The sequence below is a fragment of the Copidosoma floridanum genome, unplaced genomic scaffold (assembly GCF_036245765.1).
Source record: "Copidosoma floridanum isolate Cflo_tuat_1 unplaced genomic scaffold, Cflo_Japanese_pri ptg000033l, whole genome shotgun sequence".
NCBI classification, from domain to species: Eukaryota; Metazoa; Arthropoda; class Insecta; order Hymenoptera; family Encyrtidae; genus Copidosoma; species Copidosoma floridanum.
In genome coordinates this window covers 1,836,694-1,861,090 of record NW_028321910.1, presented here as the reverse complement: position 1 = coordinate 1,861,090, position 24,397 = coordinate 1,836,694, and the positions used below count along the sequence as shown (strand labels likewise).

The window sequence follows — 24,397 nt, the reverse complement described above, 5'->3', positions numbered from 1 at the left end:
TTAAAATTAAAAACTAAAACATGAAAAAAAAAAAAACTGTATGTACTCAAACTGTACTAGAATCATCACCATTTCAGCTATTTTGGGCATAAAATTTAATTACATTGATTCAATATGCATGCATATACATAGACAAAAATAAAAATGTGTAAAAACAGTATAATCTTATCAAAACATTATAAAGTACGTGTTTTTCTCATGATGTAAGAATACAGGGTGTGGCGTTTCAAGGTCTCAATTTTATGTCATTTGGCGCCTTCTGTCATGTCACCACATTTGAGGGAGATGTGATACAGCACCGAAGAGCCTGTGCAATTAAACGAAGTGGCTAAAGTTGAAACTAAAACCTATCCCATGCCTCTCAACTCAAATTGAGATACATAAATACGTATAGAGATATATATGTATACATATATATATGTCAACTGATCATTTTTTACCTATTTAGTCAGTTTTTTTGTCTGTGTTCATATTGAAAAATTGTGCGTTTGGCCACTGAAACAACTGGAATGAAAATATTAAAATAAAAAATGTATATTGTTTCACGAGTTTCTTGATGTTGATACGCTTTATATTTTAAAAGCTTTTGAAATTTGCAGACAGACCATAGAGATAGTATAATAGAGGAAGCGAACAAGCCGTGACCGAATACAGATGATAGACAGAGAAAGAAGATTGTGTTGGTCTTGCATCTCTCTCTGCTCTTATCCTGATTGGCTATATTAAATGCCCTCTTTTGCCTCTTATTCAATATATTTATATAAATATATATCTACTGCTCTACTATTACTACTACTATATACACTGTCGAGCAGCAGCTAATCAATGCAGAAAGAAGAGAGAGATGCAAGACCAAAACAGTCGTCTTCCTCTGTCTACTGACCGTACGCTTCCACTTACAGAAAAATATACAGTTCGATTCTTCTATTATATTATCTCTATGAGACAGACATGGTGACACGATGGAAACATTCCTGATTGGTCAATCAAAATGGATGCGCAATGCCACACTTCTTATTTTTACATCATGGTTTTTCTTTACTAATCAGAAATTGTGAAATATACATACGAAAAAAGTCTTATAAGTTATGTCCATCCATCTCTGAGCACAAATATTCATCCTGTAACGGTATTTTTTAAACTTATATGATTGCTGATTTAGCTTAAATTTATTTCCTGATTCTTTTAGTGTATTAAAAAAGTTTCAGTTTCAAGTGACCATGTTTTTTGGTAATGTTTAGACTATTTTTTATGCTTCTAAGGAGTCAGTAAGACTTCATGTTTTAAGCTTTGTCAATCTTCTTATATTGATAAGCTCAAAAAGTGATGATGTCACGCTACCATATCAAAAATATAAAATTAACGTTGAACAAAAAAAATGTTGTAAAGAATTACTTTTTGAAATTCATCAGTACTTCCATAATTACCTTAAAAAACGGATATTTGTATTCAACAGTTATATGGTTATGTAAAACAAATGAAATTTCGTGAGATTTTAAATACGACTATAAGTAATGGTGCTGTTATTAAAAAATTTACAACTTTTTTTAATAACTGCAACACTAAAGTAAACCAATTTTTCTCATTTTTCAGCGACGCCAAAGATGTCCAAATGTCAAATTCATCAAGAAAAAGGTACTCCAAGTCAGGTGCTGTTGGAGCCACGCGGCACGTCTTTGCTTGACACGTCAGTTTTTGAGTTTTCCGAGCTCTCAAATTCGTCATCCACGATTCTACTACATGAAGAGCCAAAAATGCCAGCACCACCTATGGATGGAAACTGTCTCACCAAAATAATTAAAGATACGCCACCGATTACGGATTTTCGTTTCATAGACTCGGACGATGATCTTACAAAAGTCAATGACATTTGGTTAGACATTCATCTAGATACAGGCCTTGAAAAGTTCGGGTCTACTGCAGAAAAACAAGTACAAATTGACAGTCCAAGTTCGTCTAGAAAAACAAGTAGTCTGAGGTATTTTCGAAAAGCAAAGAGTGGTATTATGCCCATGGCTACAGAAAAATCACATGTTATTCTAGACGAAGCAAAGAAACAAATTCCAATGCGGTTACTTACAACCGTATCAGTTGTAACAAAACCAACAAAAAATTCCATCAGACCGTTTAATGGTATTGATAAAGATAGAAAATCATGTCCATCCGTTGATTCATTGCTTAGAAATTTCAGACGAAAAGCATACAGAAAGAGAGCAAAATCTGTTGAGTACGAGAGTAATAGTAACCAAGACCAAGAAAGGCTGCTTGACGAGTTTAAGAACTTGAAGAGAAAGCGAAGTGTTGGACAGATCGAAGACAACATCCAAACACTTAAGTGTGGCATCGATGATTTCCGTGGCCTGAGCATTAACAACAATAACAATAACGAACATTCTAAGAATAACAGTAGCCCTAACAACAGCGATGGAAATGTAAAATCTACTTATGAAAATTCTAGCAAAAAATCTGATGCTACCAATAGTTCAACCTCAGATAAAATAGAGTACAGAAACAAATTAGTAACAAACCCACTAGGTACAAAATTAATTGGCCCAATGCAACAGTTCTCCTCAGTCTATAATAATACATGTGAAATGAGAACAGAGAAAACACTACTAGACACTGCAAATTCGTCCAACTACGTTGATACTGATAATGAAATTTTACGACCTAATATTCAAATCAAGGGCAAATCAGAATCTACTGTACGTAGTTTGCGGAATTTAAAAAGTACAAACGATGGAATTAAAATTGAGATAAATGTATCACAGGTCGAAAATCAGCATTTAAATGATAGCAAGATCATTAACGCATCAAATCGGCAACTTAACATCTGCCTGCCATCTGAAAATCCAACCAGTTGTGAGATTTACTGTAAAAAATCGATTGCTGCTACTGGAACAGAGAAGCTAAAAACTAAAGTTTACAGCCATGCCTTGTTTAACAACAAAGTTATTGAAAATAACATAGCTATTGAAAATAGTAGGGATAAAAATAATTTTCGAGAAGAGAAAAAGTGGAGTGCAGTAAAAGTTGAAGAGACCAAAAAATATAAGAAAAAGAAAGAAGACTTCCTCAAAGATATCTATGAAAACGTTGATTTAAAAGACAACAAATACCTTGTCTCAAACTCTCTTGTTAAAGAAAGAAATACTAAAGAGTTAGTAATAGTTAATGATTCTGGATCCAAAAAATTTAATAAAAAAAAACAAGACATTGAAAACGCCCTTAGGAAGCTTGATGACTGTGATCGTAATCCCACCAAAAAAAACAATAATAAAAACAATGCGGTGCTTTTTACTAACGAAATTAAGTGTTTCGAAAAAAAAAGTTTTGTAGAAAACACACCAATACCTGGTTGCTCTAAGAATTTTGACTTTGATCAGTTTGATGTTGAACCTTTTAACGCCAACGGTGATGGAATCTGTAAAGAGCTAACATGCTCACTAGACAATAAAAATGCTTTTTACAGTATTAATAGTAGCAGCAAAACCACTGGCTATCTTAATCCTGTATTTCATCTTGACGAGTTCAAAAATCTGGATGTTGTGCCTGTTTATACGACAAGAGATGGTAAGATAACATACAGTCCAAATCCACAGTTTACGTATCGGGCATTGATGTTAGAGGCTCGTAATCGTAAGGACCACGTACTATTTCAGGACTACTATTTAAACAACAGAAACAGTCCGAGTAAACACTATAGCACATTTAGAAATGAAAGAGATGATGAAAAGTATTCTAAACTGTCACATTACAGGCAGAAGTATTATACAACAAGCGAATGGTGCTCTGAAGAAACGTTGAGCTTCGAAAATATTGGGGCTGATAATGGATTCGATGCTTTAGATAGGATTATAGACGATGAGGCTGAGAAGATCAGAATCAGCAGTGAACGAAGAGAAAGTGAGAGAAACAATTTTCTTGATACTCACAGGAGTGACAGATTATTAGAAAAAAGTACATTAGGAAAAAGTTTTACCAAAGAACTTGAGAATAAAAACTATGACAAGTCAGTGATATCCTTGCCTGTAGAATTAAATAAAAAATGCGCCAACCACACTCAACCACTACTAGATAATTTACTTAATACTAAAGTTATGCGTGTGTCTTTTAAAAGAGAATCTGAAAAGAATCTCAGTGGTATGAATAGATGTATTGTAGATTTGCAAAATCTTCAAGATGACATTCTAAAAAAATTAAATGATCCAGTTATTAAGTGTACATCACGAGTAAAAGATTATAAATTACACAATAAATTAACAAGTTGGATAGAAGTGGAGCATAAAGAAAAAAATTGTGAGAAGTATTATTGTAAAGAGAAAAAAAAAGAGGACCGAAAAAAAACAAATGTTTTTAAAGTTTTAGAAGAGGTATTAAGTGCTGATCCTAGTTTTAAGGTGGAACTAGAAAAATTGGAAAAAGATCTTCAAGATGAAGTCTTAAATGAGCCTGCAAGTGTAGACAATAACTTTAAAAAAAATAACGAAACAAAGGATGTGACTATATTTGATAAACGTCATTGTAAAAACGTTCCATGTGATGAAAAACAACAAGTCCTGAAAAAAACTTTGAAACACCTAGAACAACATGTTTTAATGAAAAATGAAGAAAATATAGACAACAGCAGCTTTCAAGGTACTTTATTAAAATCTGTTAAGGAATATTCTGACGAAGAAAATTCAGAAAGTTATCAAACATTTACAATAAAGAAAGTTCTACCTAAGTATTTAATACAAACAGAAAATAAAAAACCCGCAGTTGAAGATATAGAATCTAAAACAGCAGAATGGACCAAAATAAGTCCAAGCGAAGATATCAAGAAATCAAAAATACATGAATCGAGTGATGAAAAAAAAAGCAAATCCGAATCCCACGATTTGGTTGCAATAGAAGATAAAGCAGTTGAATATCATGATCTTAAAGAAGCTTTAGAATTGATTGCATCTGTAGAAGTTAAAGAAAAAAAAAAAGCAGCACAATCAGAAACTACCATTTCAATTACAGATGTCTCCGAAGAAAAAACCATTTCGAGCCTTTCAGAAACAGTTTCCATGAAAAAAGATAATCAAAATTCTGAAAATTCAGAACCTTCACTTAAACTTACTTGTTCGATTAACAAGAGCAGTATTTCATACGATTTTTGCAAAAACTTTATAGCTCAAGAAAAACTGTATGTTTCTCAAATAACTGACGCAGTTAAAGCTATACCTAAACTGGTAATTCGCAAGAGTGATAAATTTTCAAAATCCAAATCAGTGGACAATGTCAGTCAGGATGAGATGAAAAAATACTCTCTAGAACACTCTAACTCTACGATTCCAATGCACCCAAAAATCCCTAAAATGATTATTCGAAACGCTCGGTCCAGACCAACAACACCTAGTATCGAAGAAGTATCTGAAGTATCATATTTTGCAGTAACGCATGAAGAGTCTAAGAATCATCGAATAAAACTAAAACTGGATGACAAAGCCGACAGATTAGATCCTCATTTATTCCAAAACTTGGATAGTAGTTCTAAAGCTAAAGTTTTAAAGATGAAAATAAAACTTGAAGAAAAACAACCCAGAGTAATCATTGAGAATATTGATCTGAGCAACATTAACCAGCAGAAGATAGTACCAAAGATGAAAATAACCAATGTCAAGAGCTCATTATCAAAAGTAAAACAAAAAAAAGTATCTGTTCAAGATAATCGATCAAATTCATCAGGTACAGAAACTGAAAGTGTCAGAGTACGAGACAAAATGAGAACCCGTGTAAAGAAAGAATTACCGCCTAACTACACCTTAAATAAAGTTTCACAGAAAAGTGGAAACAATACAAGTTTTTTATCGAAAAAAACCAGGCACTTATCCAAAGAACAAATACGCGTCCACTCTTGCATTGAAAATACACAGTTTCTATTAGACAACCAGCGTGAAAACAGCAAAGTGCCTAAAGTGATAATAAAGCGTATGTCACCCAGTGCTGAGTTTAAGTGTGAATTAAGTAAAGAAGCAATTGTTAATTCTCAACCACAAGTTGTAATTGAAAGATCAACAATTATAGACTGTATGGCCAAGGACCTCAGGGCTCCAAATATTATAAAAATATTTCAGAAGCAAGAAGATGAGGAACCAGAGCCCAGCATACAGTGGCAGAGGTATGTGAAAAGATGTTTTTTCATTTTATTTAATTTTTTTTATGAACAAGATACAAGCTTAGAAATTTGATTGAGAAAAACAGGTATTAGAAAAACTTTAATATGTACCGTTGAAACTAGCAGTCAAATAGTAGCAATGATACCGTCAAATACCAAATTCTAATATGGATACCCATAAATTTAAACAGGTACGTTCTGAATTAAGTGAAATAAAGAGGTACTCACATTAACTTTGAAGGATCCGTAGAGAGAATTTTATTTTTAACGGTACCGCTACCATTATTTGGCTGCTAGATTGAGCTCCTCCATCTTAACAATGTGTTATGAATGGGTTGATGAAGTTGGTCTGGTTAAAAAACTTCTACACTAACTAAGATTATTTGATAAAAAATTAGGTTGAGTTCCAAGTAAAAAAAGGTAAGTCATCAGGGTGACTACTATAAGTAAAAAATCAAAGCTTTGCATCTGTTTTGCTGTAAGTCTCGTGATACATAATTTTTTTGAATAATGTAAAAATTATAGGAATCAAATGCACTTTGTTGCCAATTTCTAATTTGATAATTGACAAAATTTTATTCAATTGCAAGGAGTTTTTAAAATAACTTCTTAGATTTATTTTTAAATCTGTGCTCAAAAGTCTTAGTAAGAAAATTGTACGATAAAAAATGTATTTATTAAGACATTAGCAGAAAGTAAAGATTAAACGTTCAAATAATAAAATAACAAAATTTTTTTTTATTCAACTTGTATAAGTATTTAAGAACTTTTTTTAACCTACAAATTGATCAAACATAATAGTCATTTTTTGTAGGTAACAAGTTTAATTTTGCTAATTAACATTAAAAATTTTCTCACTTCCTGATAAAAAATATTAATATACAAATGTACCATTTTCTCTCTAATGCTTAATAATATTTGAACTGCAAAATATAGTGTTTTCTTTTATTATATATAATATGTTTAGTGAAAAATTTCTTTTAAGGAGGTTTAACACAATATTTTAATGGGGTGGCAAAGCAGGGTCAGGGGTGTGAGAAACTTACGGCATTACTAACAGTATGTAATACAATTTATTCGTATGTCATACATGCATCAATCTCATAAACCTAACCAAAGTTTTTATTTTTATTGAAAAAAATCTTGATTTTTTCTTTAAGTAGTATAGATACTGATAAAAATCATAGGATCATATGAATCCGCAGTATTTGACGTATTGAAATATTTTTTTTTTCCATTTTTTAACCATTACTAAGGTATGTTTTTCTTAGGTCATAACAATTTTCCCACCACAGCCTATGTTAAGTTGTTCATTCTTTATTTTGAAATGTCCTTATGACTCAATGCCTAAGACCGCCCCAAAACGTACGTTTACTTTTTATAGTACACAGAATGAATCAAAAGCTAAATAAGAACTCTCAATTATTTTCGATGATATAAATCGAACTTTCTTAAACTTTCCAACACATTTTTTTATTTTAAATCAGCAGTTGATTGAGGTTTAACTGTCTGGATTTAGCATTTTCTTATATAAATAAGTATACGTAATAGATTACATGATAAAAAAATCTGTTGCTAAGCATTTTCAATGATTCAAAATATTATTGAGATTTAAAATTTTATCAGTAGAAAATAAATAGTTACATGTTACGTGGGAAAGAGTTTGGTAAGGAGGTACATCGCATGGATGATTAACACTTGTTACATTAAAGACTTTTATTAAAGATATCGCTTTTATTAAGGCAAAATCGTGCATGTATTTTCCTTCGAGGATCGACATGTACTCCCTGGATGGCCTCTTTCCTTGCTATCTCTTTTCTTCTTCTGGCTCTAACGCTCCTTGTTACAAGATGCAAAGAGAGGAAGCCTAGAGTCTTACCTATACTTCCGTACGATACTTATGCTTACAACTTGGTTACTTTCAATTAATTGTTTTTTTACACCATTCCACAATCATTTATTAGAAATTAGTTATTTTATAAGTTAATACTTTTATATATATTTTTAAACAATATATAGTACTAAAGAGTACTTTTCATCATTTAAATAAGACTCAACAATAACATTATAACACTAGACGTTCCACTCCAATTAGGCTACCTGAATTGTCAAAATTTAACGCAGCTTAAAGTATTCGTTTTAAACTTAAATTTTATATATGATCATAGGATTTTTAATGTTACTTTGTTTTTGAATAAATTGAAATTAATACATTTCAAGTAGCATCATAAATGGTCAAAACCTCCTAATAAGTAAATGAGTTAATTGTTAAAGAGTTTGTTTAGAATGAAGTCATAGTTTGGCACGCTCAATAATACTACTTAATAAATCTTGATGATATCTAATCCGATGGTTCAGTTAACAACTAACTCGTACCTCTCTCGTATTGAACTGCCTAAATTCTTGGGGAAGTATTCTGAGTGGGAGAACTTTCGTTGATCTTTAGATCATAGGAAAGATGACATAGACAATATTGTAAAATTCCACCAACTATGTGCGCACATAAGTGGAGAAGCTCTCGAAATGATTTAATCTATTCAACTGACTGCCAATCAATAGGTATACTTTAGCTTGGAACACCTTGTCAAATTATCACGATAATCAGCGCCGTCTTATGAACGATTATCTTCAAGGTATTATATTATGTAAGCCTATGAAATCACAAGCACCTCCCGAAAGAAATTTAGGGTGTGTTTGGAAAGAAATAAAAAACTTGGCTATATAAATTTTCAAAACCTTTTGTCGGGGAAACAATGATAAAACTAGTAGTTATTGTTATCATGGTAGGGTAGATAACTCTATAATTCACAGAATCAACGTGGCTTACTATTTTTATATTTTAAATCGATTTAAGTGAGTTGGGTCGCTCCCACAGTGGTGATGGTGGAGGAGATCCCGTGTATGTGTAGTATGCGAGCTGAAGGCGAATTTGTTTACGTTTATGCAGATATGTTCATAATTGGAAATACCAATTTTTGAAACTTTTTACGTACATCAATAAAATTGTCATAAATAACAAATCGCTTTTTTAAAGTATTATTATCGTTCTGTCAAGCGTATTAGGTATTTTTCTAAAACTTTTTTAGCTTACATTTGAGCCTACTTTAAAGACATAAAGACAAAGAAAAAGGAAAACTTCATGAATTTTTTTCTCAAATCTGTAGACGTGATTTTGCTTAAACTTTATGACTACATCCTCACAGAAACATTTTCAGTGTTGAAAAAACTGCAAACCAACTTCCTTACTTTTTTATTTTCTTCCATAACAAGAGTAAGTTGTGATTCAATTTAACATTTCTTAACCTAATCACTGCACATAAATTTGTACGCCTTTTTTTTACGTACTAATGCATCGTCTTTATTGTGGACTCAATACTCAATGAGTATGTTATATGAGTCAACATAAAACATACAAATAGAATTCCGGTTATTGTTCTTGTTAGTGTATATTAAATAAAATAAAACTTACCATAAAGAGTGGCATTGGCTCAGTGGTCATCGTGCTTGTTACTGATACAAAGCTGTTCTACGGGTCGTGGGTTCCATTCCCATTGAGTGCAGATTTTTTCAAAAATCGTTTTCATAGGGAAAAGTTCCTAGGTAACCCCGGCTGTTTCAGGGCGGGTTTTTCCGTGAAATTTTCCTTCAGAGTAATTCTAGAGTTTTTTCATTGCCCAACAGTTCTTCAGGCCTAGGTGAATGCGAAACAGTGTTAGGAAGTATAGAGATTAGTGGATCTGATGCGCCAGACAGGTATCGCCGGCCTTAGCGGCGAGGAGTAGTCCCTAAAACATGGGACTTCTTCGAGGATGCTAATTAGCCTGGATCCGGCGCTTCGGCAAAGAGCAGCGGCTTAACCAGCAAGGAGTGGGCATCTTGAAATAGGGAGTCCTCTCCAGGGAAAGGCTACACAGTGGCGAGTGGACCCGATGCACCATTGGTGCAGAGAGTGTCAGCATAACTGGTACGGTGTTTCACCGAAGATACTCGCTCTGTGCCCATGGATTAGGTACAACATCAGTAAAAGAGGTGAAAATGGGTGCGGCAATACACCCTTACACATAGGTAGTGAGTGGGTGGTCCCAGCGACTAGGCCAGTAGGCTGTCGTGGTAATCCGGTAAAAGAAATAAAAAAAATAAATAAATAAGACTTAATAAATAACTTTCATTTTAGGCTTTTAGTTTGGATTCCTAATAAATGAATCTTTTGTAATACGAACAACATTTAAAACAAAAAGTTACTCTGTTTTTAATTAAAAGAATGTTTATTATGTCAAATCTAAACGAAATACTATCTTAGCTATCTTAAGGCTTTAATTCAATGAAAGAACTAAAAAAAAACGAAGACGTGTTACTGAGCAAAAAGACACGAATGCAAGAGAGTGCATTGACAAACTGATGAAAAGCGCAATAGAGATGAATGGTGTTCGTGTAAGTGAAATTATTTCATATTTTCTATCTCTTTCCACTTTAATACCCAGAAAGGTGCTGACCTCGCCCAGATCTGACGTCTCAAACTCAGATTGCAGACCAGTCATAATTTCATTCAGTTTACTAACACAATTGCTAGCTACCATCATATCATCCACCTATAGGATAAAAACAAGAAAGTCATCCACTTCTTTCTATGTATAAGGGCAAGAATCGCTGGTATGTGACTGTAGTCCCAATTTGGAGGCAGTCTCGCAAAAACGCTCGTTACGTCTTTTTGGACAGATTTTGAGTCCATACAGGGCTTTCGCCAGTTTACAAACATTATCTTTTTTAAGTCGGTCGTCATCAAACAGACCTTCAGGAACCTCCATGTATATCTCTGTCTTGATAGAACCATTTAAAAAGGCTTATTCATATCACTAATCTTACAAGAGCTAGTCCAGTCACTGAATCATAGATTTTTTGCAGGTTGTACTTGTTCCTATCTTTGAAGCCACAAACTACTATCTAGAGTCGATGATGTTCGGCATGCTACCTTCAGCATTCAAATTTGGTCTGTCTACAACTTTCCATACTTGATTTTCACGCATTGATTCTAAATTTTTATCAATTGCTTTGAGCCATTGATCTCAATCCAAAGCTGTGACAGCTTCTTCGTAGTTCGTGGAATCCTTGTTTAATCCAGCAATCAGGGTGTATGTTATTTTATCTTCGACCTTTGCAATCAAACAATGAACATTACGCTTAGACTAAAGCAGTTTATTTAACTTGTTTGTATCAATAACTCCTGCAAAACTCGTATCATTAATGGTATCAGGTTATTTAAGATTTTCCTGAACAAGTTCTTTATTTTTCTTGGGCCAAACTCGCTTTGCCTTGACTTCTCGTTCTCCCGCCATTTCTAATAACTCTTCAGGACTATCCTGATCATAGTTACTGAATCATTAATCTTATTTAATGTCTATCTAGTGATTGTCCCAGTTTTCTATCTTGTCTTTTCCCCAGATATCTCTAAACACAAGTCTTTTATGGAATCTTACGTCTCGACGCTCGTAAAAATTTTCCGTCTTCTGGTCTTAGAATAATATAGTCAGTGTAACCAACCAGCATCACTCGTATACCTTGTGGGCCAAATTTTGTTCCAGTGTTCCTTTGTATCTTAATAAATGCCACACAGCCAAATCTTCTCATTTAAATTCTGTCTTCTATCTTCAGATTAAGTGCAAACTTTTCTAAGGAAGTTATCATTTTCTAAGACCGGTGTGGTGCAAAATTGTAGGCATATACTGCATTACCAAAGGCTTAATCCCACATCTTCTCCCAATACTCAGAGTCGTACGTGTAGATTCGCACTTTCTGAAAAGTTTGATTAAGCCATCCTGAGACACCATTGTACTGAGGAGAGTCTGGACAGGCCAGTTAAAGCTCAGCTCCCAACCTCTGGAGAACTTCTACCGTTTGGCATCCTGTAAACTCTGTACCTCGATCAGTTCAAAGATGGCATATCTTAGCATCAAAGCCCAGCAGGTTTCGAGCGCTCGCCACGAAATTGTCCAGCCAATATCCTGTGTCACTTTTTGCTTTCACTGGGCATGCCGTTATCAATCTTCAGTAGTCATCCGTGTAAAAAATCATGAATTTGTATTCTTTATGATGGGTAGCTGGACTGATTGATCCCATTACGCCAGTGTGAACTATCTCGAGTAGTGTTACTGACCTCTTTCCCTTATAATACTAAAAGGTTACCTTTTAATTTCATCAATTCGGCACACTTTGGAGGTTGCAATATAACTAACAAACACAGTGTTATTCAAATCTTTATTTTCTAGATACTTTCTTTGCAACACCTTGAGATATTCTATTAATGCATGTCTGAATCTTACGATCCAGAGTATAACTCCTTTTTTTTCTTCAAAATATTTTAATCCTTTTTTCAAAGGGACTTTGAGCCTCTGGAATCCAATTAATCATTAGTTTCTTACAATCACTAATTTTTCTATCTTTAGTAGTTTTTTCAAACTCATTTTATTGAGTGTTATATAAACTTTCTCTTTCAGATGCATTGTTTATGATTCCAGAGCAGCTCCTATCATTAGTGCTGACCTGCAAAGTCTTTTTGGTCCTTCAGAGGCATTTTCAATTATAGAACAATCTATAATGTCTTTAGATTTCTTGTTGTTACTTGTGCTCTGGCCATCTTGCAGTAGTTCTACTATCTTGTAGTGACTCTTGTAGATGATAAAAATTAGAGTCTCGTTAGAGCGCAGATAGAATGTATCTAAATACGTGTTGTCAAGGCAGATACTCATGCCTCTCTTAGCAAACCAGCGAAGCGCCAGCAAGTCTCCAGCGAGCGCCTTAGCGCATATGACTGCGTCTAGAACTATCTTGTTTTGGTTATACTTACCCAAAATATACCCTTCTTCCTCCGCTCTCAAGTCCATGGAGGATTTTTTTTCGCGCATTTAATCAATTTTTTTTTACAGTCTTTAAAGTTTTTAAAATGAAGTTTGGATTTAACAAAAGGTTATCTAGCACCTGAGTCTGCTACGAACTAAATTTTATTAACTGGTGCTGTATCTGTATGCATAGAGAGCAGAGTTTCAGGATCAACAACAAACAAATCTCTACATGCATTAGGTCTAGGTAATTCTACATTATTTTTACCTTCTTTACTTTGTTTCTTGTTCTCAACCCTACTTTCTTGTTGCTATTTTTAAAATACTGTTTATCATCTTTCCGTTTATTATTCTGCTTATTATTTCTGTTATTCCTCTAGTTACCATCACCATTGTTGCATTTAAAATCCCAATTATTAGTTTTGTTTGAGTTACCTCTGCACCTTCCAATGTGTTCTTGTAAGCTCTGGACGAATCGTTGGCAGGTTAGGCAACGTCTGAGATTTCACCTCTTCCTCTGGCAGTTTCTCGAATAATTCCCGTGATCATTGCACTCGTAGCACAGGGTACTGGCAGTGGCTGCGTTTGTAGCTGTTACGGTGGTAGCTAATCGACAGCCTGCCCCACCTTGACTTGGCCTAGTGCCGGTCTCACCTCAACTCGCTCCTGCACTTACCCCACCTTGGCTTACTCTAGCACCCGCTGTTGATCGTAAGAATGATCCTTCAGCCTCCTGATTAAGGATATATTGTCTTAAATCTCATACCATAAGCCATCCTCGCTTTTAAATAACCTATTTAAGTCTGCTATTTTCATGTCTGGCACTCCATTAATAATCGCATAGTAGAAACTATCTCTTTTCTTATCTTCAGGGAAACTATGAGTCTTACTTACTAGTTCTAAATCGCATACAGTCCATCAAAAAATTTGCAAAATTTAGTAGCACTTTGCTTTTTAGAGTCCAATATAACGGAGTGAACTTTATAACGTATTTGGTATGCAATCATTTTTATGTCATTTTTTTTTTACCTTTAATTTTTTGTATTATTCTCGAGGGGTCAGTAATGTGATGTACTCTGTTGTGGTAACTTAAGGATAATCTACCTAGTATAACGTTCAAGGCTTGCTCCATATCTTACTCCATTTTTTTTGAGTGATATTCATAATAGCTTCTTATTTTAAATTAATTGCGTGAAGTAGTTTTTTACGTTTTAATTCTGACTGTAGTTAGTTAAAGAATAATTTTAATTTAGTTTTATGAGTAAGGGAATATTTAAAGCAACCTAAACTATCTTTATTTACAACTTCTATATTTAAACTGTCATTAAGTGTACCGCGTTCAAACCTCAGCGAATTATCGATGGAGTCAGAATTTATGTTAATCAATCGTTTACGTAAGTTAGGCCCTGGGGTAGAGGTAGTAAATTTTTTTACCTCGCTTATTCTACTCGTAACCAGTTCTCGCTCAAGAGCCTTCACTATCCTTTGTTGAGCAGCTGAACGCTGCTCAAACTTAGTTCAGAGTGCCTCTTGGGCCCTCCTGTTGTCTTCTCGCTCTTTTTTTCAAGGCCTCTTTATTTTGAGACAACGGCCTTGAACCTCATGGACATCAAGAACCTGTTGGTACCTCTCTTGATCCATTGATTTCTTAAATGTTTTAACAAGTTCTTTTCATTAGTTCTTTCTCAAGTTCATGATTTGCATACGCTTTTCCTTTTTGTAAACTATCTAACTCTTTTTTAGGCTGTTTTTTCTGTCTTGTAGGTCTTCAAATTTACTACCAATCGAATCTAAATTTTTATTTTTGGAATCTTTAAGCTTATCATTAGGTGAGGTATCAATGAAATATTTTTTTCTATCCTTCGAATCTTAAATCATATCTTTAGATGAGGTATCAATAAAACGTATCTTTCTCTCTTTTAAATCTTTAATCTTATTTTTAGATGAGGTATCAATCAAATGTATCTTTCCATCTCTGGAGCTCTTACTTGGGATAAAAGTTTGGGGGGAAATCGAATTTTTCCAGCACTTTTTCTGTTGAATTAAATAAATCTAGCATATTCTGGCTTTGGTATGCAGGTCCTCCTAAAATAATCCAAGCCAAATTAAAAGACAGAAAATAATTAGTGAATCAGATATATTCGTGTCCCAGGGAAGGACACAAATAGAGCTTACCCACGAACACAATGAATGCGCGCCACCAATAGAATGCGATAAGATAGGCAGCCTGAGCATACAAACGCAACATGTCTGAGGGTACTCACCCCAACAGCATAATTTCCAAACGTTGAGACACAGATTTTATAAGGTTTATATTTAAATTACCCATGTATGCAATGGTCTTATTGTTTATGGAGAACATAACCTGATGGTTCTTTCGGGTCACAAGAACCTCATCAAGTTTCTTTAAATTTTCTTTAATCTTTCTATACGCATCATTTAACATATTTACTGCATTTTAACTTAGCAATAATAATGAGTACTTAAACAAGATATTCTCCTGTATGTGTTTACGTGCATCGTCAAGGTATTAAGTTGTTTGTATGAGTAGCATGGAAGCCAAACGTGCGTGCATCCGAAGAAAAATGGCGTCCGCATCATGAGTGACGGGCACAGTAAAGAAAAAATGGACGAAAATTATCGTTTACTATCTTTACGCGTGCTACAAGTCAAAACGTGAAAAGACGCACCCATTAAGCTCGGCTGAACGCAAGCCGTGGCTGTAACACACGCTTCATCTCCCCACCTCGAGGCGTTACTCTCTGCAATAATCAACTGCGTTAGCACCAGCGTATTTCCCTCCATCACGATGCCAGATAACCCACGCGGAAGCAAGCACGAGCTGGCTCTCGAGTCCCATGAACTCTCAAACAACAAAAAAAACAACCAATGGAAAAACATTCATTTTTGCAAACTTAAGTAAACTATCTTAATTATACCGTTTTTAAAGCAAATTCTAAATTTTTTGAGATGAAAAGAAACAATGAACGGACATAAGGAGAAAGAAAAAAACGACATCTAGTGTAAACACGGAGATTCAATTCACTGCACTACTTACTACTGCTGATGTTATTTTTTATTTCACCCTTCTTAATGGTTCCACTCGAGACTCCCAGCGTTGTGCCTGCAGCTTGGTTTTGTCTCCGCTCGGCCGCTGCGCCCTCACGATCCACAAGCAAATCTGACACCTCCTGAGGCGATAACTCAACGTCCTTGAGAGAGTCCGGACTGCTTGGTTTTCTCTCTCCTTCTCCTGCACACATCGTTCCTCATCTGACAGACTTCCAGCAGCCTCCGCCATCACGCTCGCTCGTACTAAAAAGAAGCACAGGAAACCCAGAGAGCAATACGAGAGGCGAGAAAAGTGCACAGGAGGCTCAAGATTACATGAAAGAGAAAAAAATGATAGTACATGATATTCCGTACATTCACACTTACGCTACACCAATTTAAGGCCCATAACCTGTTAGATGAATAGGTATGGAATGTGCGAACGTTCGAAGGTGAAATCAATAAAGTCACTCTACTTTTAATTTAAAAAATGTTTATTATAATGACTCCCAAATAAATACCATCATAACTATCTTAAGCTTTAATACGACTTGAGTGAGACCTAAAGGAAAACAAAGACATATTACTGAGCCAAAGGACACGAATGCAAGAGAATCGACAGACAGACTGACTAAAAAGCGTGGTAGAGAGAGATCAAAAACGTGCATCAGCAGTGCCACAGCACAGTGCCACACCATCTTAACTTCTCACTACCTGTATATGTATAAATTCAGTTGCGATCACCAAATACACATCTAACAGTAAACAAATTAGAAGAATTCAAAAATGACTGTAAATCTTCTGAGCTTTATAAGAATAAAATGAAGTTATTCATTTTTCAAAAAAATATCAAATATATAAATAGTTTGAAAATTATGTTTTCGATTATGGAATAAAAAAATGATGAAGACAACAACGAAAAAGAAAAAAGTTTTTCATAGGTTAGTTGAGTCTTGCTTCTCCAGAAGACAAAGGTTACTTCTGTCTTTAAAAATTAGATTTAAAAATTTAGTGCTTTGGATTTAAAAGATTCAAAAATACAAAAAAAAATTTTGCATCGAAATTCCAAATAAACTGGTTCAACATGGGCTTAAAAAAGCATGATTCTCAAATTATTAAAATATTTTTTTTTGAAGTGACTGTAATAAGACTATTCAAATTTTACAATCATCATTAGTTGGGCAGATTTCGTGTTTACTCAGCACATTTTTAGATTATAGGATATCAGATAAAATTGTGTTTATCAAATACAGTAGACTGCCAACTGCTTTTACGTACAGCACGTTTTTCTCATTTCTGTTCTATCTAAATTTTCACCATCTTCTCCATTTTCTCTTTGCTGATTTAAAACTTAATTTGTCACCACTAACCTTTGTGGTTTAGAACTATAAAATTTGAACTACTCTAACATTTTTTTACACATGATGTCTGGATGAATAAAATTGTTTTATATTTCTTATCTCTTTTTACTCTGATACCCAAGAAGGTCCCAACCTCACCTAGATTTGACATCTCAAACTCACGTTGCAGACTAATTTTAATTTTATTTAGTTTAATTACAAATTGCTATGTATCATAATATTTTCCACATATAGAATAAAAATTAGAAAGTTACCCTCTTTTCTCTATGTTTAAAAGCAAAGCTCCTTGGTATACAACTGTAGCCCCAGTTTGAAGGCAGTCTCACGAAAACGCTTGTTGCATCTTTTTGGGCTGATGTTGCGTCCATAAAGGACTTTTTTCAATTTACAAACTTTTTTTTTTTCTTAAGTGCATATTCGTCAAACAGGCCTTCAGGAATCTCCACGTATACAAATAAGTGAATCTGACGTAAGTAGCTCAAAATAACTTGATGAAACGTTAAAAAAAATTTTTTTTTTTAAATCATTTTTATTGTTGTTTTATCTCAAATACCATCCATAACAAACATCTAAAGCGATTCTGTCACAAAGTTTTTAGATCAAAAGATATACAGTATTGTTTATAAGTTAATTTTAGTCAGCTTTCGAAAAAAATACCTCTGCTTCTGATGCACACAACTAAGCTGTTTGCATGGTTAAAATTTGTAATCTCAAGTAAAATCAAAACTTATATCAAACTCTATCGATTAAAAAAAGAATTCGTTCCATTTAATGCCACGTTCAAAAGTTGTAATTGTTTTAAGAGCGTCAAAAATTGCTAAAAATGAGATTTTGTAGATTTTTGCTTGAATTTCATTATTGAAACAAAAATCTCTTCAACTTATGATTGCTGACACCAAATTTAACAATTTTCTTTTAATCAATCAAGCTTTGTTTGAACAGTTTTTTGAGCCTATTTTGTGGAATCGATATTTGTTGATGTATCTCTCGAAAAAAAGGCCAATAAGACCAAACGCCGAGACACGTGTTTCATGTTTGATTCCAAAAATACTGGAAAAAAAGTTTCGTATGGCTCTGATCTTGGAAAACTAGAAGAAGATACACTTTCACCATTGACGGGTACGGAAGTGACAGGTACGGAAGTAACATTTTGAGCTTTGGAGTACTATTGCGGCTCGTAGAGTTGACATAAGCGATTATCCGCTTACAAAACATCTGTCCCCAATAAGTAGTACAAGAAGGAAAAGTTTTCTTACTTGCATGAATAACAGATTGCTGGAACCAGGGAGGGACGAAAGTGACGAAAATTTTTGTGCACACGAAAATTTAATTTGAATGTATTTGTTAATTCAAGAGATTTTAATTTTGGACAGCTTTGGCTTGTGCGTTTGTCTTGTCATGATGTAAGACTAGAAAAGTGACCATTAAAATATGTTACGAAGTACATTAGTGTGGTTTTCAAACTGATTTCCGATACAACCCATATTTTTTTTTCGAATCGTGGAACATTTGAAATTGAGTTAAAACTTCTGCTTGTTGATTAAAAATGGATGTTATTTTGGCATGAAAGTGATATACCATGTCTATACTTGATAATATATGTACGAGAATATGGCAGGAAAGCCTCTATTTTCCCAGTAGAAGCTTTTCGATGCGAAATTAAGATTGGGATAAGGTACGGAAGTGACATTTTGACTATATTTTCTTGTTTATCCCTTCAAGGAATCAGTTTATGAGCTTGAAAGTTTTTTCTAAGGAAGTTTTATACTTTTAACACAACTTCACGCAATTTAAACATTTAATTTTAGTTTCGTGTAGTAGCACAAGCTTTGGATACCAACTTCACCATTTACGGCAGAATTATATACATTCTCTTTGATTGAACCACTCCAAAAAGCTATCTTGACATTAAGGTGGCAAGTTTCCAGAAGATATAAATAGATCTTTGGATTTAATACTCTCTAGTTCTAGTTTTGATATGTAAGCTTTCTTCATATGCCTTCTTCATTGCATTGCATGGCATGAGGTTCCAAGACTCCATGCCAAAGGCTGTACATCTGAAGAGTTTACTTGAGGCTTTTCTTGAGGCTTACATAAAAATTTTATGTACATTTATACTTTTTTACCATCTTGATCGTCGATCTTTGGCATAAATTAATTTTGATTAAAATCTAAATCTCCTTAAAAGCCGTCTGAAGTCGATTATGTTCAGCTTAATTTCTTCAGCATAAATAGTTAGTCTATCAACAGTTTTTCATCCTTGAATCTTATTCATTGACTCTAACTCTTTGTCAATTGCGAGCCATTGATCTCGATCTGGAGCTACAATAGCTTCATAGACTGAAGCAGATCATTCAACTTACTTGTGCCAATGACTTCTGCAAAACTCGTAGAATCAATAGCAGTAGATTGTCAAAAGTTATCTTGAGCAAGCTCTTTATTTTCCCTTGGCCATCCTTGCTTTCTCTTGACTCTTTGTTTTCCTTACATTTTTAATAATTCTTTAGGACTATTTTTATCAAACTTCATAAACCATTCAGGTTGTTTAATATCTATCTTATGATTATTCCAGTTGGCCATCTTATCCTTTTCCCAGACATCTCTCAATACAATACAAATCTTTCACGATTTTTCACATCATGACTCTCACAAAACTTTTTGTCCTGTGGTCGGAGGAACATTTATCTTGTGGTTGTGTAGCCAATCAATACTATACGTATACCTCGTGGGCCATATTAGAGTTCAGTATTCCTTTGAATCTTGAACGTCACACAGTTAAATCTTATAATTTGCTTTCCATGATTAAACAATCTAAAACTTTTTTACACTATTTGTTGTTACCTTGTTTTTATTATTACTACTTGAAACATTTCTTTTTTGGTCTCAAGTCCACAGAGGAATTCTTATTTACATATTTTATCAATTTCTTCCTCAATCTTTAAAATTTTTAAAATATAGTTTAGATTTAGCAAAATGCTTAGTAGCATCTAAGTCTGTTACAATTTTGATTTTATTCTTATTGAAATCATTCACTAGAATTTTCTTCGTGTACGTAAAGAGCAGGCATTCAGGATTAACAACAAACAAACTACTGCATACATTTAATCCAAATGACTTTATATTATTTTTACCTTCTTAACTCTGTAACTTGTTATTGACTTTGACTTTTTTGCTATTTTTATTATATTATATTCTTATTATTATTTGAGTGATCCTTCAGCCTTTTATTTTTAGACATATTGACGTACATATTTATAAGAGAAGTTTTCCTCGCTTTCAGACAGTCTATTAAAATCTGAATTTTTTACATCTAGCACTCCATTGATAATTGCATGGTAAGAGCCATCTTTTACCAACAAGCTTAAAATCTCTTATTAGTCTATTAAAAAATTTGCAAAATTGAGTAGTACTTTACTTTTTGGGGTCAAATCTACGTAGATACTCACGTCTTTTTCAGTGTACGTGCGTTAGGTCCAGAGGTAAAGGTAGTGAAGTAATTTACCTTGTGTAGATGAATCCTACTCAAATCTTGCTGAAGAGTCTATTTTTGTTCAATAAGTAGCTGTACGCTGCTCAATTGGCTCAAAGTGCCTCTTGATCCCTTCTGCCACGCACCCTTTCTTTCTTGATGGCTTTTTTGTGCTGAAAGGCAAGACTTTTAAACGTTATTGACAGTCAGGAGCTGTGCTGGATTCTCACTTCTTTCATTGGTTTTTGTATTCCTTTACTATATTTCTGTATTGCTTCTAAAAGTTATATTCGGATGTTTTTAAGACTATGGGTCTTATTTTTGTGGGAGACTTTTTTTCGTTAGTTTCATCTGAAGATCGTTATTAGCGTGTATCATTTATTTATGCAACGTATGTATCTTTTTGCTTAAGCTTTTTTTTCTATCTTGTAAATGTTCTAATTTTCTATCCATAGTTGAGGTACCAATTGAAACTATTTTTTAATTTTTTACATGTATAAGTTTACTTTTTTTAGTTGAGGTATCAATCAGGTCCGTTGTTCTATTTTTTAAATTAATTAATTTAATATCTTGAGATGAGGTATCAATATATCTTTCTATCTTGAAATATGCTGCGGTTCTTAGAAATAACTTAATAAATAATTAATCGGATCACTCCTCTCCTCTAGGCCCTCTCGCTCTCATTGCTCGTTACTTGACGAAGAGTTCTCGGTCGCTTCTGACATTACAGCTACACAAAACCGAAAAATTTACAGAGCAAGAAAAAGCAAGAGAACACCAAAAAAGCTTGGTTACACAAAATAGTGGCTAGAACGTCTCGAGCGCACCCACACTACACTGTTTCAATATTTAAGGCACGTCAGCTGTTAGCAGTGAAAATATCATGGGTGTATGTGTACAAAAATAAACGACATTTTCACTCTGCTTATAGTATAAAACCTCAGACTCAGATTATTTTAAATATTTACAATCTCGAGTTATCTTTAAGATAAAATACAAGCAAACTGAAAAAGAAAAATTGAAAATAAAAATTAGAGTACAAATACCACAGTGCATATTGACTGACCAAATGCGAGGAAATGACCAAAAATAGACATCTCTGATACGGCAGTGCCGCTACCTTCTAGCTTCTTGCTACTGCACATGCACTTAAATTCAATTACTAGCGCCAAATACATACTTTACAAAATATTTAATAAATGACATACGCTTAAAAATATTTGATAGTAAATAAAATTTGGAATAAAATAGAGTAGTTTTGAGCAAGATAAAATAAATATACAAATTTCTCAAAAAATAACATTTTACATTTCGTTAAAGGAAAAACTGTCATTTATAACAGTAATGATAAAGCAATGTATCGAAAAGTTGATTTTATTAATGTTTACATTAATATTTTTATTTTTCACTTTAAATATTCACAAAGTTTTTTATAATTTTATGTTACTTTTTATTCAATGTTCAAATCTGAATAACGTTCATATTCAATTAAAGTCAAAAAATGAAACATTAATAAAAAATATATTCTAATAAATAATGTATTAATTCATAATACATTTAAAAAATTTTACTTAGTTAATTTTTTGAACTTAAAAGTTTTTTTAATAAGATTAATTCATATTTATATTACACAATCAATATTGCTAAATATTAAAAAAATGTAGTTACCAATGAGATAAATAAAAGATATCTTAGCATCATACTTATGAAACTAAATAAAATTTAATTAATTGATGTATATTTACACAGAAAACTTATAAACTACACTGTATGGCGAAATATAGAAAGGTAACACTTATCTTTATTTCATTTATCAAGTCACACACTTCTTATTTTAAGTTAGAATAGTAGAGCGAGAACGTGAAGAGTACAGGGATGCAGCCTCACATAATATATGTACAAGTGGAACTTTGCCTCCTGTGTACCTAATTTGCACTATCCCAACTTAAAATAAGAGTCGTGTAATTGAATGTATTGAATAGTCATGTAAACAACATTCACATTTTTCATAAAATATCCATAGATCGGATTTTATATATTTTTGATGATAAATACAATGCGTAGATTATATTTATAGATCTTTGCTCTATTTTTTTCAGTAAATACAGTTGTTCAACATCAAGCAATATTTTCAGTTTATTATAGATACAGATAAATAACATACAATTTTTTTTTAAATATTAACATATTAACGTTTTCTTTTATCACGACACGTTTTATTTGTTAATTATTTTAAGACCCTAACTAAATAAAAATGATGTTTGGTTTCTTAAATTAAAAAAAAAAAAAAAAAAAAAAAGTAAAAATAACCAATTTTGATGGATAAAGTTGTACGTAAAATGTAGACTTTGTTTTTAATTTTTCATTAGTTATTGCGTTAACTTTGATAATACCATTAAATAGCTCTGTTTTTTTCTAATTTTGCTACATTACAGAACCCTTGAAGTTCACTTTATAATATCAGCACTAATCCAATTTTGCAATGTTATTTTTTAAGTTAAACACTCTACAAATAATATTAGGGATTTGTACTAAAAAGTTAATGTACATATTTACATGATCAATGAGGGTTATTCTACTGTCACTTGGAGATAGTGTGCCCATGTTAAATTTTTGCAGAAGATTATCTATATTTTGAATGCATATGAGGAAATTCAACCCAAATTAACAATTTTGCGTCAAAAAAAAAAATTAAAATTATTTTTGAGATGCACCTTTGCACCAAATTTTTTCATGCTCTATATATCTCCAGAAACAAGGAAAAAATTGTGTACAAGTACTTAAATTCAAGTGTCTTTTCGTTAATTAAGTCCTGTTTAATCATCCAGTGAGGTTCCTCAAAAAAAAAGAAACTTATAGTGGTATTGTATAAAAACGACAAGCTGCTTAAAAACGTAGCACAAGTAACACGTATCATGTTCACTTTGTTTTCTTAAAATATCAAGTATTATAGCCTTGAGAGCCATAAAAAACTGTCACAAAGCCCCAAGTACTTGTACACAATTTTTTCCTTGTTTTTGGAAGTATATAGAGCATGAAAAAGTTTGGTCCAATAGTATACCTCAAAAAAAAATTTTATTTTTTTTGTGACGCAAAATGGTCGATTTGGATTGGATTTTCTCATATATAGTTTTTTGTCTTCCCCGACACTAAAGTTCGTTGTTTACGTCTGCTTAGTAAGACGTCCAGTGACAAATAAATGGCCGCAGGATTTTTTTACGTCCACTTAGTGAGGGTCCTTCTACGAGGTCTATGGTCTCAAATGTACACTGAATATCTATCTGTATATATAAGATCTGTAACGAATATTTGCATATATATATGGTGGCATGTGCGCATCGTCTTTTCAGTGCCTTCTGCTATCCACCTTTGTTATTGCGTCGAGTTAGTTTGCGCTTTGCCGTATCATCTATTTGTCATCTCTCGTGTACGTGTACCCGAAATTATCACTGCGTGCTTTTTTACAAGCTTTATATCAAGTTCAGAGTTACTTGTAGATAATGGTGAGTGAATTGTCATGGCTATTAGACTGCTACCT

General features: G+C 33.2%; 1 protein-coding gene across 1 annotated transcript in view; it reads left to right on the top strand.

Moving 5' to 3' along the window:
* LOC106645753 (uncharacterized) overlaps positions 1-24,397 on the top strand; it is a 424,845-nt gene that overhangs the window by 312,687 nt on the left and 87,761 nt on the right. Inside the window, exon 8 of the mRNA XM_089597564.1 lies at positions 1,594-6,148. Coding sequence (XP_089453690.1) covers positions 1,594-6,148 — 4,555 coding nt within the window. The remainder of the gene's footprint in view (positions 1-1,593; positions 6,149-24,397) is intronic.